This window comes from Labeo rohita, chromosome 7, assembly GCF_022985175.1.
Source record: "Labeo rohita strain BAU-BD-2019 chromosome 7, IGBB_LRoh.1.0, whole genome shotgun sequence".
In the NCBI taxonomy this organism is placed as follows: domain Eukaryota; kingdom Metazoa; phylum Chordata; class Actinopteri; order Cypriniformes; family Cyprinidae; genus Labeo; species Labeo rohita.
This window is the reverse complement of record NC_066875.1, coordinates 39,512,371-39,529,673: the sequence shown is the minus strand read 5'-3', so window position 1 is coordinate 39,529,673 and position 17,303 is coordinate 39,512,371. Positions and strand designations below refer to the sequence as shown.

General features: G+C 35.5%; 3 protein-coding genes across 3 annotated transcripts; 2 read left to right on the top strand and 1 right to left on the bottom strand.

Annotated features, from left to right (window-relative positions):
* The first annotated feature begins 656 nt into the window (after positions 1-656).
* On the top strand, positions 657-2,197 carry snrpf (small nuclear ribonucleoprotein polypeptide F). The gene is made up of 4 exons (XM_051115369.1): positions 657-813; positions 1,454-1,579; positions 1,806-1,870; positions 1,961-2,197. The coding sequence occupies exons 1-4, from the start codon at positions 811-813 to the stop codon at positions 2,025-2,027; spliced, it is 261 nt and encodes an 86-aa protein (XP_050971326.1). The 5' UTR covers positions 657-810; the 3' UTR covers positions 2,028-2,197.
* Positions 2,198-3,569: 1,372 nt separating this feature from the next.
* amdhd1 (amidohydrolase domain containing 1) lies at positions 3,570-8,387 on the top strand. The gene is made up of 9 exons (XM_051115679.1): positions 3,570-3,768; positions 4,948-5,054; positions 5,136-5,200; positions 5,327-5,604; positions 5,954-6,179; positions 7,170-7,294; positions 7,390-7,483; positions 7,566-7,726; positions 7,825-8,387. Exons 1-9 carry the CDS (start codon positions 3,629-3,631, stop codon positions 7,928-7,930), a joined length of 1,302 nt encoding a protein of 433 aa, XP_050971636.1. The 5' UTR covers positions 3,570-3,628; the 3' UTR covers positions 7,931-8,387.
* si:ch73-71d17.2 (RPA-related protein RADX) lies at positions 8,167-17,184 on the bottom strand. Its single transcript, XM_051115678.1, has 15 exons — positions 16,589-17,184; positions 15,337-15,488; positions 14,868-15,039; positions 14,268-14,376; positions 14,074-14,165; positions 13,871-13,996; positions 13,691-13,798; positions 13,062-13,235; positions 12,742-12,863; positions 11,390-11,463; positions 11,069-11,131; positions 10,942-10,991; positions 9,952-10,254; positions 9,691-9,843; positions 8,167-8,294 (listed from the first exon to the last, which is right to left on the bottom strand). Exons 1-15 carry the CDS (start codon positions 17,181-17,183, stop codon positions 8,173-8,175), a joined length of 2,415 nt encoding a protein of 804 aa, XP_050971635.1. The 5' UTR covers position 17,184; the 3' UTR covers positions 8,167-8,172.
* Positions 17,185-17,303: the final 119 nt, after the last annotated feature.

Sequence of the window (17,303 nt, the reverse complement as noted above, 5' to 3'; positions counted from 1 at the left end):
CCTAAATCATGTGAAATCAGCTGACAGGAAGAGGGAAGAGTGTATTGATTTGGTGAAGACGGAAAGGCTGCATTTCAAGATTTGTTAACAGGAAGGCAGGAAGGATGAAAGACCGGTCACTTTCTAAAATATTAAAAAAAAATACTTGTCTGGAATGCGGATCTGCAAAAGATTTCCGTTCTAATCCGCTACTGTGAACTTTCAGGCAGCTTTGCTAAGCTTTGATTCATTCACAGAGTACCCAGCACATCATTGGAACAATTAATATAACTCATCTAGAGTTTATTTTGCGCTGGAGGTACAGATACACTAAACTAATAAAAATAAAAATTCTGTTTATATCTACCCACGTCCTTTCAGGCAATTGCCATGGTATAGAATCTTATAGCTAAACTAATCCATTGTGTCATCCATGTAACATTTCATCACTGATCTATAATAGAGAACATTATATATAGATCAGTGCATTTCATATAAGGCCTCTTTTGAGTAAATGGTAATTAAAAGGTGCAAAACCCTTCTGGACAAGTCTTTAGATTTAAGATGAATTAACTGTGCAAGATCTAATTGCATGCATTTTATTCATATAAATAGTAGTAGTAAAAGGCACTGTGCTCATACGGTGCAATTACACGCCAGTGCTGCATGTGGCGCTGTGCTCAGTCGCGCTCTTCGCTCCCGCCGTGCGGTCAAAGTGCGCTCGTAGTCCTTCCCTCATTCGGCGGCAAGGCGTGCGAGTGTGCTGCGATAGCCTATGCTAATTAAATAAACAATTTTTTTCTTCCGAAATATAATTTCAGCAGTGCAGTCATGGTAAGTTCCAATAGAATCTTTTAATTTTGGCTTACTATTTTAGGTTTTGTAAAAGAACGAGGTAGTTTTCATTCATGAATGAGCTGAGAATGCGGTTGTCTGTTAGCATCTGGAACGTAGAGTGGACGTTGTTTTTAGTGGTGATCCATGTTTTGTTAGTAACTCTGATTTTGTATGATAAGTGTTTCCACTTGTTATGTTGCAACCTAGTCAGCAGCATCCCTAGATATTGTTTAAAATACTTTCTGTGTGTAGAAACCTCGTTTGGTTTCCGTTGTGAGAAATCTATGTTCATTCGCTAACAAATTGTAGTGGAATCCAACAGGAGTATTATTAGACTGAAATATAATGTTGGTTAAACTTAAGCTCCTACTGAGATTTTTGTGCTCTGTTGAGAGTAAAAGTATATTGGGTTGCATTTTATTGGAATAAAGTCTTTTCCTAGATGGTTATTTTAATAATAATTCCTTGTGATATTAAACAGGAGAATTTTACCCAAGAACCTAGTCTGTTAGAAAAGTTGTACATTTTGTTTTGATGGAGTTCTATGCAAGAATTCCCATTAGAATGCTTTAGGATTGGTTCCAAATTCCATTTTTTGTTTCAAAACCAATTTGTAACACTCAACTCTTTTCTGCAGAGTTTGCCACTGAACCCAAAGCCCTTTCTGAACGGACTAACGGGAAAGCCTGTGATGGTGAAGCTGAAGTGGGGTATGGAGTACAAAGGCTACCTGGTGTCGGTGGATGGCTACATGAACATGCAGGTATGTCTGATTATAATTTGCATTTATAAATCCATCTGTCATTGAGTGATCTGCTACATACAATATCCATAAGAAACTTAGTGGGTCACAGCATGCGTGATATCCAGTGGAATTTAAATCCTTCCTCACATCTTAGTTTATATTGATTGTTATAGGTTCAGCAGAACATAAATGCTGTAAGTAGTCCATGTAGGTTAAATGATCTTTGTTTCTCTGATGCATTTAGCTGGCCAACACAGAAGAGTATGTGGATGGAGCATTAGCGGGACATCTCGGCGAGGTGCTCATCAGGTAAGGTTTTGTATTGAAAAATGCAATTTATGACTTTGTAATATCAGAAAATGCATGCCTTGTATTAAATACTGTTTTTTTTTTTTGTAGGTGTAATAATGTTTTGTACATAAGAGGAGTAGAAGAAGAGGAAGAAGATGGCGAGATGAGAGAATGAAGAGTGACTTGATTTCTTTTTCTAATCGGATCGGATGATTTATAGGTTATTTTGCAGTTTGTCTCCGTTTTATGTGAATCTGTGTTTCTTTTCTTTGTAAAATTGTTAGTTATTTTTTACACTGTAAAAGTTATTGGTGGCACAATGACAAATAAATTGTGCTGTTTGTATGTTTTTGTTGTCATTTCTTTGGCAGACTGTAACATTTAAAGTCAAAATGAAATCATAATTGACTCTATTTACTTAATGCAACAAGTTACACTACATGTCAAGTTTTCGAACAGTGAGATTTTAATTTTTTTTTTTTTTTTTTTTTAAAGAAGTCTCTTCTGCTCACCAAGCCTGGATTTATTTGATCCAACATACAGCAAAAACAGTAAAATGTTGAAATATTTGTGCTGTTTAAAATAACTTTTATAAATAACTTCTATTTGAATATATTTGGAAATGAAATTTATTCCTGTGATTAAAGGGGTAAGGAATTACAGAATGTTTTACTTTTTACTTACTTAGCAAGGATGCTTTAAATTGATAAAGTGATGATAGACATTTATTATATTACAAAATATTTCTATTTCAGATAATCACTGCTTTTATGAAATTTCATCTAAGAAAATCTTTTAACAATAATGTTTTTTTTGTTTTTTTTTTGAGCAGCAAATTAGAATATTAGAATGATTTCTGAGGGATCATGTGACTGGAGATATGATGCTAAATTTAGCTTTGAAATCACAGGAATTAATTACATTTTAGAATATGTTCAAATAGAAAACAGTTATTTTAAGTAGTAAAAATATTTTAAAATGTTGCTGTACTTTGGATCAAATAAATGCAGGCTTAAAACATTAAAAATCTTACAGTCCAAAAACATTTGATTGCAGAAGGCTAGAAGAAAGTCCCATCTTATATCTTTTTAGTTGACATTGAATATCAGGTATTAGGTTACATTAGTAAAGTGGTTCACAAATGCTAAAGGTCCCTATATGAGTGTATTCAACATTACTTTCCTAATTTCTAAATATCAATTTGAAAGCAGTTACAGTTTAATTAAAATATACTGTGTACGTATTAATAGTTTAAATATTTATGTAGTCTACACAGTTTGGTATTCAACCCAAAATTATAACAGCTCCCTAGTAGTCAGTCCAGCCAATTTGATTATTTATTATTAAACTAATAAATCCAGCTTTGATCCGACGGATTTGTTCTGGAAAATTATACAGACAAAAGAAAGAAAATCACTTTTAACTTTCATTTAGTGTATTAGGAAAGTTTTAGGACGAGTATAAAGCTAACTAAAACCATGATTTATCCCTGTTTAAAAATGTTTTGATAAGTAAAGTGGCCTTTTCAACTCGTCACTGTAGTTCACACTGATTCGAAATACAATTCATACCTTTTCGCAACGTTTGTTTACCTCACACATGAATGGTGTGAATTTTAAAATAAACTCCTCCCTCACTGATCATTTTGTAATTCAGTTACCTGTTTTTCCTTCCGACCTTCGTTCAAGTTACTCAATTTTGGCTTCGCTAAATATTTACCCACTCTTTTATCCCTGAGCTCCGCTCTGAATCAGTTGCACCCAAGTTAACCTAACAATGTCTGCGAGCAGTTTCAGACTTTTCGTAAAGAATGCAACACAAGTGGTTTTAGTTTGTAGAAATGGTGAGAAGTATCTTACCAGAGATGGGATGCAGACGCTGGCTGTGGTTGAGAACGGCAGTGTGCTGATTGGACAGTAAGTCTTCACTTATTTATTATTGTGTGATGAATTCAGCATAAATTCAACTTTTGGAAAACGTTCGTGGTTGATACCATTTTTTATGGTAAATTTATGTATAGGGAAAAATATTGAAAAACAAACTAAGGCATTTAAGATCGATTTGGAAATATATGCTTCATGGCTCCCTCAAAGAGAGATTAAATGTATTGCATGATGTTAAATCTACAGTAAACGGCCTTTAAAAAAAAACAAAAAACTAATTATTATTAATTATACACTACCAGTGAACAGGAAGAAGTCTCTTCTGCTCACCAAGCCTGTATTTATTTGAATCAAAATACAGCAAAAACAGTACAATTTTGAAATATTATTAATATTTAAAATAAGTGTTTTCTATTTTAAAATGTAATTTATTCCTGTGATTTCAAAGCTGAATTTTTAGCATCATTACTCCAGTTAGATGATTCTTTAGAAATCATTCTAATATTCCGATTTTCTGCTTGAAAACATTTATGTTGAAAACAGTTTTTTCAGGTTTCTTTGATGAATACAGTTCAGAAGAACAGCATCTGAATAGAAATCTTTTGTAACATTATAAATGTCTTTATCGTCACTTTTGATCCATTTAAAGCATCCTTTCTAAATAAAACTGTTGATTTCTATGTTACAAAATGTTACAAAAGCTTTTTATTTCAGATAAATAATCTTTGGATCTTTATATTCATCAAATTCTGATGTACTCAAAATGTACTCAACTGTTTTAAATATTGATAATAATAATAAATCAGTATATCAGAATGATTTCTGAAGAATCACTTCTGAAGTGACACTGAAAACTGGAGTAATGATGTTGAAAAATTATCTTTGATCACAGGACTAAACTACATTTTAAAATATATTCAAATAGAAAGTAGTTATATAAAATAGTAAAAATATTTTACAATATTACTGTTTTGCTGTATTTAAAAAATAAATGTAGGCTTCGTGAACAGAAGAGACTTCTTTAAAAAAAACATTACAATACTGTTCAAAAACTTTTGACTGGTAGTGTTTCTGTGGACAAAATCTCCTTTGGGAGAAAAGTTTTCTTTTAGGGTTATTTGTGTCAGTCTCCAGTAATTATAAATCACTTATAAAACAACAATGTAAGCATATAGGCTGTCCTCATTTATCCGTGTGTGTGTATGTGTATAGTGATGGACTGATTAAAGCTGTTGGACCAGCAGACATCATTGAGTCTCAGTTCAAAGGAGCAAAGTTTGACAATGTTCTGGATGCCTCTGGCATGTGTGTTATCCCTGGTAAGTGTTACACCTACCTCCGTTTCTGTTGACAATTCCTTTACAAAAAAAGTTAAAAGAATCTTCATAATAATGTTTCAGGTCTGGTTGATGCACACACACATCCAGTATGGGCGGGAGACAGAGTGCACGAGTTTGCCATGAAGGTTTTGCCCTCATCTTATTTAATTCCCTCCATCTCTTGTCTTGCATTTTATATTATATGAATATATCTTTAAGTCTTGGTGTCAGAAGTAATGAAGCATTATCATTCTGCCCTGTTGTGTGTACAGCTGGCCGGTGCCACATATATGGAAGTGCATGAAGCAGGAGGTGGAATCCATTTCACAGTGACACATACTCGCTCAGCAACCGAACGACAGCTATTAGATGGTTTAAAGAGTCGTCTGGAGCGCATGATGAGAGCTGGAACCACGCTGGTGGAGTGTAAGAGTGGATATGGGCTTGAGCTGGACACTGAACTCAAAATGCTGAGGGTGATCAACTCAGCCAGAAACTCCTTGCCAATTGGGATATCAGCAACATATTGCGGAGCCCACGCAGTACCCAAGTACATGCTTTTTACAAAAATGTATATTTTGTAGTTTTGTATTTTTGATGATAAATGCAATCTTCTCTGTTGAAACAGCATATGATGGTTAGGTATGATTTGAGGCATGGCTGCTGGTTTTTGCTGGTTTAAGCTGGTTCTAACCAGGAGCTAGTTGCTTAGGACCAGCACATGACCAGCTAAGGACCTGCTTAACCCAGCTCAAAGCAGCAGCCATGCTTCAAAACATACCTAACCAGCATCTGCTGCTTTTTTCAACAGGGTTGGTGCACATAAGAAACTTTTTCAAAACTTTTAAACAGTAAATGACTTTTAATTTGTCTAACATCCATTTTCTTTCTCCACTCAGAGGTAAAACGATGGAGGAAGCCACTCAGGACATTGTGGCAGTGCAACTGCCCAAGATAAAAACGCAAATTGCTTCAGGTGAACTGCAGGTGGACAACATTGATGTATTTTGTGAGAAAGGTGTGTTTGATTTGAACTCAACACGTTGCATTCTCAAGGCTGGCAAAGATATGGGCCTCAACATCAACTTTCACGGCGATGAACTCCATCCAATGAACTCGGCACATGTATGTATGCATACTCGCATGCTTGAACATTCAAAAGGTGTTGTTCCTAAAGGATTAGTTCACTTCCAAAATAACAATTTCCTCATAATTTACTCAGCCCTATGTCATCCAAGATGTTCATGTTTTTCTTTCTTCAGTCAAAAAAAAAAATTAAGGTTTTTTAAGAAAACATTCTGGGATTTTTCTCCACATGGATTCAACAGTGGCCAACTGGTTAAAGGTCCAAACTGCAGTTTCAATGCAGCTTCAAAAGGCTCTACATGATCCCAGCTGAGGAATAAGGGTCTTATCTAGCGAAACAATTGGTCATTTTCTTAAAAAATAAAAATGTATAAAGTTTTTAACCACAAATGCTCATCTTGCACTAGCTCGACCTCACGCATTACATGATCAGACACACGTGACGTAGGCAGTACTGACCCAGTGTTTACAAAGTGAACGTGCAAAGAAAGTCAAATGCTCTTTACAAAAAAAGGTAAAACAACAATGTTGGACGATTTTGAAGTTGGAGGAGAAAATTAAATGGAGTTTTTCACCCTACCCTACCTTTTTGAACCGAAAGTACACAGACGAAAAACTAAAAGTGTGACATTTTCAACGTGATTACGTAATGCGTGAAGATGTGCGTTGCAGAACTAGTGCAAGATGAGCATTTGTGGTGAAAATATATAAAAAAATAAAAAATAAAAATTTGACCAAAATGACCAATCGTTTCGCTAGATAAGACCTTTATTTTTCAGCTGTGATTGTGTAGAGTACTTGCTGCATTGAAACTGCAATTTGGATCTTCACCCTGTTGGCCACCACTGAAGTCCACTATATGGAGAAAAATCCTGGAATGTTTTCCTTAAAAACCTTAATTTCTTTTCGATTGAAGAAAGAAAGACACAAACTTCTAGATTGACATAGGTGTGAGTAAATTATTGGGAAATTTTTATTCTGGAAGTGAACTAATCCTTTAAACCATCTGTTTTTCATCCAATTTACCAGCTTGGGTCAGAACTTGGTGCTTTAGCCATCAGCCATTTAGAAGAAGTGACAGATGATGGAATTGCTGCGATGGCAAAAGCTAAAACATCAGCAGTCCTCCTGCCCACCACTGCCTATATATTAAGGTAAATAGCCATAATGTTGATGACTGAACTTGTCTTGGCTTTCCCATCAAATAATTTGAAGAAATCATGGATTTTATTCTCCTTGTGTGTTGAAGGCTTACTCCACCACGTGCAAGAGATATGCTTGATGCTGGAGTCATAGTGGCCCTTGGCAGTGACTTCAACCCCAATGCCTACTGCTGCTCAATGGTGACCAGAAACTCAAAACTTTTTTTAACAAAAGTTATCAAAAGTTATCCATTTCATTTAATTTTGTCTGTTTGTTTATTAGCCTATGGTGATGCACTTGGCCTGTGTGCTGATGAAGATGTCTATGCCAGAAGCTTTGGCTGCAAGTACTATAAATGCAGCTTACGCTCTCAACCGTTCACATACGCATGGGTCGCTTGAAATCGGGAAACAGGGAGACCTTGTGATCATCAATGCACCACGGTTAGATCATATGCATACAGTAGCTAGAGATCTATGAGGGCAACTGCTGTCATTCATTGAGATTCATGTAATTTGAGTTCTCTTCCCCTCTATTGCAGGTGGGAACATCTGGTCTACCAGTTTGGGGGCCATCAGGAGCTCATTCAATATGTCATAATCAAAGGCGAGGTTGTTTATAAAAATGACAAAGTGTTGAACCTTTAAGGACCCTGCACATAGCCAATCCCTCAATGAAGCAACACAAGATTGTGTGGAAAAATTTCATTACTGTGGTTAGTAACCGCATTGAATCATATTCCATGACAAAATTACATAAATAAATACATAAAAAAATAAGCTCTATAAATATTCACACAAATTAAAGGTGATTCTGTTTACAAAAGCTGTGTAAAATCATACAAACTTGTTTTGTATAAATGTGTCCTTCCATCTCCAAAATGTTTCTGTCATCGTAAAGGAAATGCACGGTTTAGCACCAGTTCCATCTTCTCTTCTCCTAGTGCACATGCATCTAATACACACAGCAGTCTTTGATTGGTCAACTGATTTGCAGTGGCGATCAAGTCAGCTGTTGGAGAACAAAGAGAAACCAGATTTAAATGTTTACCTAATTTATTCCCACATGAAATAACAAAGTAAATAAAAAGAAAAATAAGAATTACTGCGGTAGCTGCTGTTTTTATTTAATTGAAAAAAAAAAAATTCCTGCATATAAGAAGCTTTACCATAGACTTGATTTACAGTTGAGGTCAAAAGTTTACATACACCTTGCAGAATCTGCAAAATGTTAATTATTTTACCAAAATAAATGGGATCATACAAAATACGTGTTATTTTTTATTTAGTACTGACCTGAATAAGATGTTTCACATAAAAGACGTTTACATATAGTCCAAAAGAGATAATTCAAATTTATAAAACTATAAATTCAACTATTATTTTGTTCATCCTGAACAGTTAAACTGCCTGCTGTTCTTCAGAAAAATCCTTCAGGTCCCACAGATTCTTTGGTTTTTCAGTTTTTTTGTGTATTTGAAACCTTTCCAAGAATGACTGTATGATTTTGAGATCCATCTTTTCACATTGAGGACAACTGAGGGACTCAAATGCAACTATTACAAAGGGTTCAAATGCTCACTGATGCTTCAGAAGGAAACACGATGCATTAAGAGCCGGGGGGTGAAAACGTTTGGAATTTGAAGATCAGGGTAAATTTAACTTATTTTGTCTTCTAGGAAGCATGCAAGTATCCTGTGTAGCTTCTGAAGGTCAGTATTAAATGAAAAAAAATTAGATTTAGGCAAAATAAATTTTTTTTTACACATCTTCATTCTGTTCATAAGTTTTCACCCCCCAGCTCTTAATGCATCATTTTTTTCCTTCTGGAGCATCAGTGAGGGTTTGAACCTTCTGTAATAGTTGCATATGAGTCTCTCAGTTGTCCTGTGTGAAAAGATGGATCTCAAAATCATACAGTCATTGTTGGAAAAGGTTCAAATACACAAAAAGGATGAAAAACCAAAGAACTTGTGGGACCTAAAGGATTTTTCTGAAAAACAGTGGGCAGTTTAAATATTCAGGACAAACAAGGGACTTAAAACAACTATCACTTAAAAAAAAACAGTGGATCATTCAAATAACAACACAGTATTAAGAATCAAGTATATGTACATTTTTGAATATGGTCATTTTTATTTTCCTGTGGACTATATGTAAACATCTTTTATGTGAAATATCTTATTCAGGTCAGTGCTAAATAAAAAATAACATGCATTTTGTATGATCCCACTTATTTTGGTAAAATAATTAACATTTTACAGATTCTGCAAGGTGTATGTAAACTTTTGACCTCAACTGTATTTTAAAAAAGATATAACCTCTACCTTTCTTTTATCGGAATGAATTAAAATATGAAACACTGAAATTCGTTCTGAATAAATAAAGCCCCTTTGCTTTATATTTACCAGGGCTTGGGGGCGGGGCATGTGGTGAAAAGCCTCCGTGTGATAGGATAGACTCCCAGGAGTTATTGTGTGACAGGGGGAGGGGCATCCAGTGCAAGTTTCCCGGGGCAGCAGGCAGAAAAAGAACATCAAGCATGACTCCATCTGACAGAGCTATGTAGGGAAATAAAAAAAACATTTGATCCCACTACAGCAAACACACTGTGACTAACACTCCGACTTCATGCAAAAAACATGTTTGTGTGTGTTTTAAATGTGCACCTTTCACTGAAAGAGTGAAGTATCCAGTGTAGCAGGAGGCGGGGCTAAATGACTCCAGCTCTCTCTGTGGGAGGAGCTTGTGAAAGTTGTTCACCTGCAGCCCCACAGCTACAGCCTGGATGTGTCGCCGCTCATAACAAAAAACCCGTGGCAAAGTTTCAATGGCAACACGTGTCAGTCCCAGGCGGGAGGTCATGGGACTAGTGGGCAGCGTTGAGAACTCTTCGTCATCATCTTCATCATTACTGTCATCTTCCTGTTCTCCAACTAGAAACTCCATGGCACCATCAAACAAGGAAAAATCTGCAGGGAACAGGGACACAGCAATCACTCTCTGGAAATTCATAGAAAATCTGAGCAAATTTGTTAATTTTTGACAATATTCATTGTTCATTCTGATTAGCTGTTTGGTTAAAGGATTAGTTCACTTCCAGAATAAAAAATACCTAATAATTTGCTACATGTCATCCAAGATGTTTATGTCTTTCTTCGGTCAAAAAGAATTAAGGTTTTTGAGGAAAACATTCCAGGATTTTTTTTTTCACATAGTGGACTTATGTCAAGTTCAGTGGGAGCCAACAGGTTGAAGCTCCAAATTGCTGCTTCAAAGAGCTCTACACAATCCCAGCTGAGGAATAAGGGTCTTACCTAGAAAAATGATCAGTCATTTTCTAAAAAAATAAAAATAAAAATGTATACTTTTAAACAACAAATGCACTAGCACTAGCTCTGCAATGCACGTCTGTGACTTCACGCATTATGTAATCACGTTGGAAAGGTCACGGCGGTTCAGAAAGGTAGAGTCGGGCAAACTACACAGAGAAAACTCCTGTAATGTTTTCCTCAAAAAGCTTAATTTCTTTATGTTTGAAGAAAGAAAGACATGAACATCTTGAATGACATGGGTAAATTATCAGGATTTTTTTTTCTGGAAGTGAACTAACCCTTGTGCAGGGTGCATTAATATCCAGGAATATTTATGGTTATTACCTCTCTCCCCATCATCCTCTGTTGCAAGCGGTTGCAGAGGTGGTGCCAACCTGAAAAAAAGCGCATTATTATTCTCCACTGAATAACAGCAGTTCTTTTCTATCAGACAGGCACCACATATTCTTACCGCTTTCTAGGACTAGTACTGCTGAAAAGTTTCCGCTTCACGGAAGTCCTGTGAGGTTCAGACCTGTGGTAGAAACAGTTATAAATGAACTTGAAGGACAGCTCACTCAGAAATGAAAATGTAATAAAATAAAGTTCTCATATGATCTTCCTTTTTAGAAAATCAAAAGGAGGGCTTTAGCTGCTCAGTTCCATACAATGACAGTGAAAGGGAACAGGGAAAGGGAAAGGGAATCGGATCTCATTTACACTTCTGCACTTCTATGTGTCGCAGGTTACAAGACATTACCCAGACATCGGAAAGCCAAAATAACACACACACCCCTCTCTTTGCCGTCGCACTCTAGGGCTGAGTGGAGCTGATGGAAGATCTGAATACTGTGTTCGCCCACTGTCCTATAAAAGAAAAGAAAACTATTTGAAAATCTAGAATCTGAGGGTGCAAAAAAAAAAAAAAAAAAAATCAAAATACTGAGAAAATCGCCTTTAAAGTTGTCCAAATGAAGTTTTTAGCAATGCATATGTCTAATCAAAAATTCTGTTTTGATATTTTTACAGTAGGAAATTTACAAAAAATCTTCATGGAACATGATTTTTACTTAATATCCTTACGATTTTCGGCATAAAAGAAAATTTTATTATTTTACAAATATACCTGTGCTACTTATGACTGATTTTGTGGTCCAGGGTCACATAAAACAAAGAGAGGTACACCACTGTTCAGAAGTTTGGGGTCAGTAATTTATGTATTTATTATTATTATTATTTTTTTTTAACAAGGATGCATTAAAGTGATCAAAAGTGACAGTAAAGACATTTATAATGTTGCAAAAAAATATATGTGAGCCTGGACCACAAAACCAATCTTAAGTAGCATGGGTATATTTGTAGCAATAGCCAAAAATACACTGTTTGATTTTTTTACATTTATGCCCCAAATCATTAGGATATTTAGGAAAGATCATGTTCCATGAAGATATTTTGTAAATTTCCTACCATAAACATATCAAAACTTAATTTTTTATTAGTAATATGCATTGCTAAGAACTTCATTTGGACAACTTTAAAGGCAATTTTCTCAACATTTAGATTTTTTTGCACCCTTAGATTCCAGATTTTCATATAGTTGTATCTTAGCCAAATATTGTCCAAGCCATACATCAATGGAAAGCTTATTTGTTTGTATAAATCTATATTTACAAAAATTACCCTTATGACTGGTTGTGTGGTCCAATGTCACATATTTAAAAAAATATATATTTTGAATTCTCTATTCATCAAGCAATCCTGAAAAAAACGCATCATGGCTTCATAATACCGTACCGTTATAAACATATCAACACTGTAATACTGAGAAATGTTTCTTGAGCAGCAAATCAGCATATTAAAATGATTTTAGAAGGATCATGTGACACTGAAGACTGGAGTAATGATGCTGAAAATTCAGCTTGACCATCACACAAATAAACTGCATTTTAAAATATATTACAATGATAAACAGTTATTTAAATTGCAATAATATTTCACATTATTATAGATTTTTATAGTATTTTTGATCAAATAACTGCAGCCTTGGTGAGCATTAGAGTCTTATTTCAAAGACAAACATATTTTACTGACCAAGTATGTTGTTGGTTCTGTTATTGTGCATGGTATTTGTTGCTGCCTTTGTACCTCTCTGTGATGGTAGCAGGCTGCAGTGATGACACACTGAAGAGCAAACTGTCGTTTCTCTCTATAATTTAACTTCTCACACTCTAATTTCATCTCTCCTCCACTGATGAGACCAGCTTCCCCTGCAAACACAAACTAAAATTAGTCAAATGAAGAGCTTTGACTTCTGAATGAACATCATCTACAAATGCTGCATCTATAAACACTACAGAATGCCATTATGGGGCATTATTCCGTGCTTGGTCCATTAAAAAAAATATGTATTTTTATATGAACACTTGCAAAATCTAGAAACAGTCAAAATGTTTTCTGCTTCTCACCTTGTCTGTTTTCCATGAAGTTATGTAGTGAAACAGGAAGTGGTGGGTAGCTGAAATATCCTCCAATCACAGCTCTTTCCAGCAGACTGCTCTCATCTACCTGCTTCAGCCAGTGGAGAAACTGCCGGATGGGCCGTATTCCTTTGTATGGCATCACGGGGTGAGACCCTGTGCCTGTTTTTGTTTAAAAATGACAGCAATTCTAAAATAAGTCGACATTCTCTACTCATTTTTTTGTTTCTCTTAAACTCAGGCTGCATTTATTTGATCAAAAGTACAGTAAAAACAGCAATATAGCTAAATATTATTACAATTTAAAATACCTGTTTTCTATTTTACAATATTTTAAAACATTTATTCCTGTGATGGCAAAGCTGAATTTTCAGCATCATTAGTCCAGTCTTCAGTGTCACACGATCCTTAAGAAATAATTTTAATATGCTGATTGCTGCTCAAGAAACATTTTTTATTATTATCAACAAAAACCACTGTGCTACCTAATATTTTGTGGAAACCAAACAGTTCAACACAGTATTTATTTAAAACAGAATTCTTTACTGTCACCTCTGATCAATTTAATGCACATATTATCTGCCTGGTTTGTAAATGTGTTTAAATGTGTTATTTACCTGTGCAGTAAACCTGGGTTAGTGATGTGTTGGTGAGATATTCAAAAGTTGTAGCTCTGTCAACTGCACTTCTGATCAGCTTTAGCCTAGTGCAGACAAGCAACGCCACTGAATAAAAAAAAATCCAAATTAATAGTTCGTCAATTTAACAGCACAAAGACAGTGAAGAAAACTATTTACTTGGATAGACGCGACTTTGAATGTCAGGTTGTGACGTGGAGAAAAGCTTGATCATGATTGGCTTGTCTGATGTTCTGTCTGCCAGTTGAAGCCAACGATACTCCTCGACCTCTGACCTTTGCCCATCTGCAAGGGAAAAAGTTTTCAGTCTCCTGGTTAAAGATACAAACTCAACATATTTCTCTGTGTAACGAACATCTCACCTTTCCTCCTGACACGTTCTGGTCGACCAACAAAGATCACAACACCAATGACATCGCAGATGTGGCCTTGTGGACAACTAGGAAGCTCCTGTCTGTAAAACATGATTACTTATTGCATTTATACATGACGTACAAGTCGTCGATTTCAATTTAGGACTACAGAGGATATTGACATTGTGATTTTGTAAAAATACCCGCAGATGAATGAATGAGGCAGGTCTGGTAAAACCCAGTCTGGAGAAATCTGGTTCTTAGGGATGATAGTTATCTGAGCAGTGGGATTCCTGGAATTAAGACTGATCTCTAAAGGATGAACAGAAGACGGTACAAAAAAAAAAAACCATTTATCCATCCATGTTATAAATAATAACAAATTTTTGTATCTCATTCATATATTGCAACATATGCTATTGTTCAAAAGTTTGGGGTCAGTCATTTTTTACTTTTATTCAGCAAAGATACCTTAATGATCAAACGTGACAGTAAAGACATTTATAATGTTATAAAAAAATATTTCAAAAAAGAATGCTGTTCTTTTTAGCAAATAATTAATTAAAATTTTAAAAAATTAATAATATACTACATTTGAAAAGATGTAAAAAAAAAAAAAAAAAAACATTTTAAATTGTACAAATATTTCACAACACTACTGTTTTTACTGTATTTTTGATAAACGCAACATTGGTGAGCATTAAAGATTTAAAAATCAAAAACATACTCTGGCTGGCTGACACAAAACTTTTTAATGGTAGTGTGTACGCCATAATTACACATGAGTATAATTATCTCTCTACCAATGTGTGGCTCTGTTTCTTGTCCTGTGCGGCTGCTGTAACTCTCCTTGACTCTGTATCGACACAATCTTACAACCTGACCCGGATGTAAGATTCGGTACCATTCCAGACAGACTGTGTTCCACAGCACAACACAGGCATTGGATGAACCATCACCGACCTGCAACTCTGCCTGAGGAAACAGATTGATGGAAGCTAAATTCAATGTCAAACCAATTTTGTGATGTTTAACTAAAATGAACCATTTCAGATTTATGACATAGAGACTAGATAAATAATTATTACTTAAGATAAGAAACTCCTGAGAAGGGATTTTACAATATTTTATATATCTGCTTCTTAGTAGATTCTTTCTTTCCAAGGAACTATTCTTTCCTAAATTACTGCAAATGGTGCAAACATATTAAAAATGTTCCTACAGGTAAAAGCAATTTGCATGGAAAAGGATGTCTTGTATTTGACCTCTGACCTTATAAGGACATTCACATTTCTGATCTGCTTTCCCATAATAAATCAGTCTGGATTTGTGAAGTATTCGCACACACAGAGCGCCCCGGTACCGCCGAGATCCACTCAAGAAACGTCTGCGTACTTCTGCAAGTGAAACCGTCGACCCGATATCTGCCATCGGAAACAAAAGCATATGCATGAAGTTCATCATACATCATATTAATGCATCACACTCATAAACCAACTTGTGTTGTGAGCGCCATGATCTACTGTTGGAGCTTCAGGAATTTTTTTTTTTTTTTTTTTTTTATTAATGTTTTAGAAAAAACAAATACTAAAATATTAAGATAATCAAAACTTAGGGAAAAATGTTTTCAAAATTGTTACAGTTTTAAAAAAAATCATATGTTCTCTTTTTAATGCGTGAAAAATATTAATGTTAAAGGTTAAATGTTGGAATCCAATTAATAATACAAGTATTTTAGAGTAAATGTATTTAGATGAAAACGATGGTTGCCAAGTTATACACTACCAGCCAAAATCTGTGAACATTGAGATTTTTTTTTAAAGAAGTCTCATCTGCTCACCATGCCTGCATTTATTTGATCCAAAGTACAGTAAAAACAGTACATTTTTGAAATATTATTACTATTTAAAATAACAGCTTTCTATTTGAATATATTTAATGACTGAATATAAAATGTAATTTATTCCTGTGATTTTAAAGCTGAATTATTAGCATCATTACTCCAGTCACAAGATCCTTCAGAAATCATTCTAATATTCTGATTTGCTGCTCAAAAAATACATTTTTTATTATTATTATGTTGAAAACAGCTGAGTAGATTTTTTTTTATTTTAGATTTATTTATCCCAATAGAAACAGTGTTCATTAAATAATCCTTAAAAAAATGTACTCAACTGTTTTAAATATTGATAATAATAATAAATGTTTCTTGAACAGCAACTCAGCATATTAGAATGATTTCTGAAGGATCATGTGACACTGAAGACTGGAGTAATGATGCTGAAAATTTACCTTTGATCACAGGAATAAATTTCATTTTAAATATATATTCAAAAAGAAAACAGCTATTTTAAATAGTAAAAATATTTCACAATATCACTGCTTTTGCTGTATTTTAGATCAAATAAATGCAGGTTTGGTGAGCAGAAGAGACTTCTTTAAAAAAGAAGTAGTGTATGTTTATAAGTGAGTGATTTTCTCAAATGCTAGTAGGTAGGATCTTACAGCCCATTCCCGTACACACCATCTATCTCATCCTCAGAGTCCTCTGCGTCGGGTTCAGAGGGAGGCGTGTCCCGCCACACCTCTCCATTGAAGTCGTGATTATTCCACAGCGGCAAGTAGGAGCTTCTGCGGGCTCTGAGTGGACCCGAGCTCGGCTCTGCTCCCATCCACGGAATGGACCTCACATTGACGGATGAGAGCGCCCGAAGAGCGGCATCACCGCCGGAGAGTCTGTCCACCTCCAGACTGCACACATGAAAAGACCCGCCGTCTCCGTCGCTGGCTTCCCCGCGGCTGAACTCCACGTGCCGTATGACGGAGCCGCAGTGGAGTTTATTCACGCTGATGAGTCTGTTTACAGCGGGATCCAGAGACACGCGGATTTTACAGTCTCCATCCGTGATAGTGGCGTCAAATAGACTGTCCGACATGGAGATACTGTCCGGGAAACGGAGCCCGAAGTCCGCGTCTCTGCCGTAGCGCTCTAGAGAGATCACGTACAGCGGTTCCGAGCGGGTTCGTGCTCTTGGGGAGTCCGACGTGTTGGAAATTAACCTGTTTAGAGTCTTTTTGAGTGTGCAGCACTCAGAGGAGCTGGCTGACAGCGCCGCCATGTTTGCGCGACACAATAACAATACCGCAAAGCATTATGGGAGATTGAGTGCAGCACAGAAAGGTAGAAAGAAAACGAAAATAAAAAAAAAATGCCAGGACAAGGCTTAAGACTAGTGCCA

Excerpts from the sequence above, each read along its gene's own strand:
- amdhd1 (XM_051115679.1), top strand. The coding sequence starts at position 3,629 with ATGTCTGCGAGCAGTTTCAGACTTTTCGTAAAGAATGCAACACAAGTG. Across the intron at positions 5,201-5,326 it reads TGCACGAGTTTGCCATGAAG|CTGGCCGGTGCCACATATAT; the intron begins GTTTTGCCCTCA and ends TTGTGTGTACAG. Across the intron at positions 7,295-7,389 it reads ACCACTGCCTATATATTAAG|GCTTACTCCACCACGTGCAA; the intron begins GTAAATAGCCAT and ends TGTGTGTTGAAG.
- si:ch73-71d17.2 (XM_051115678.1), bottom strand. The coding sequence starts at position 17,183 with ATGGCGGCGCTGTCAGCCAGCTCCTCTGAGTGCTGCACACTCAAAAAG. Across the intron at positions 15,489-16,588 it reads CTCTGAGGATGAGATAGATG|ATATCGGGTCGACGGTTTCA; the intron begins GTGTGTACGGGA and ends TTCCGATGGCAG. Across the intron at positions 13,997-14,073 it reads AGAACGTGTCAGGAGGAAAG|ATGGGCAAAGGTCAGAGGTC; the intron begins GTGAGATGTTCG and ends TTTCCCTTGCAG.
- snrpf (XM_051115369.1), top strand. Across the intron at positions 1,580-1,805 it reads ATGGCTACATGAACATGCAG|CTGGCCAACACAGAAGAGTA; the intron begins GTATGTCTGATT and ends TGATGCATTTAG. Across the intron at positions 1,871-1,960 it reads CTCGGCGAGGTGCTCATCAG|GTGTAATAATGTTTTGTACA; the intron begins GTAAGGTTTTGT and ends TTTTTTTTGTAG.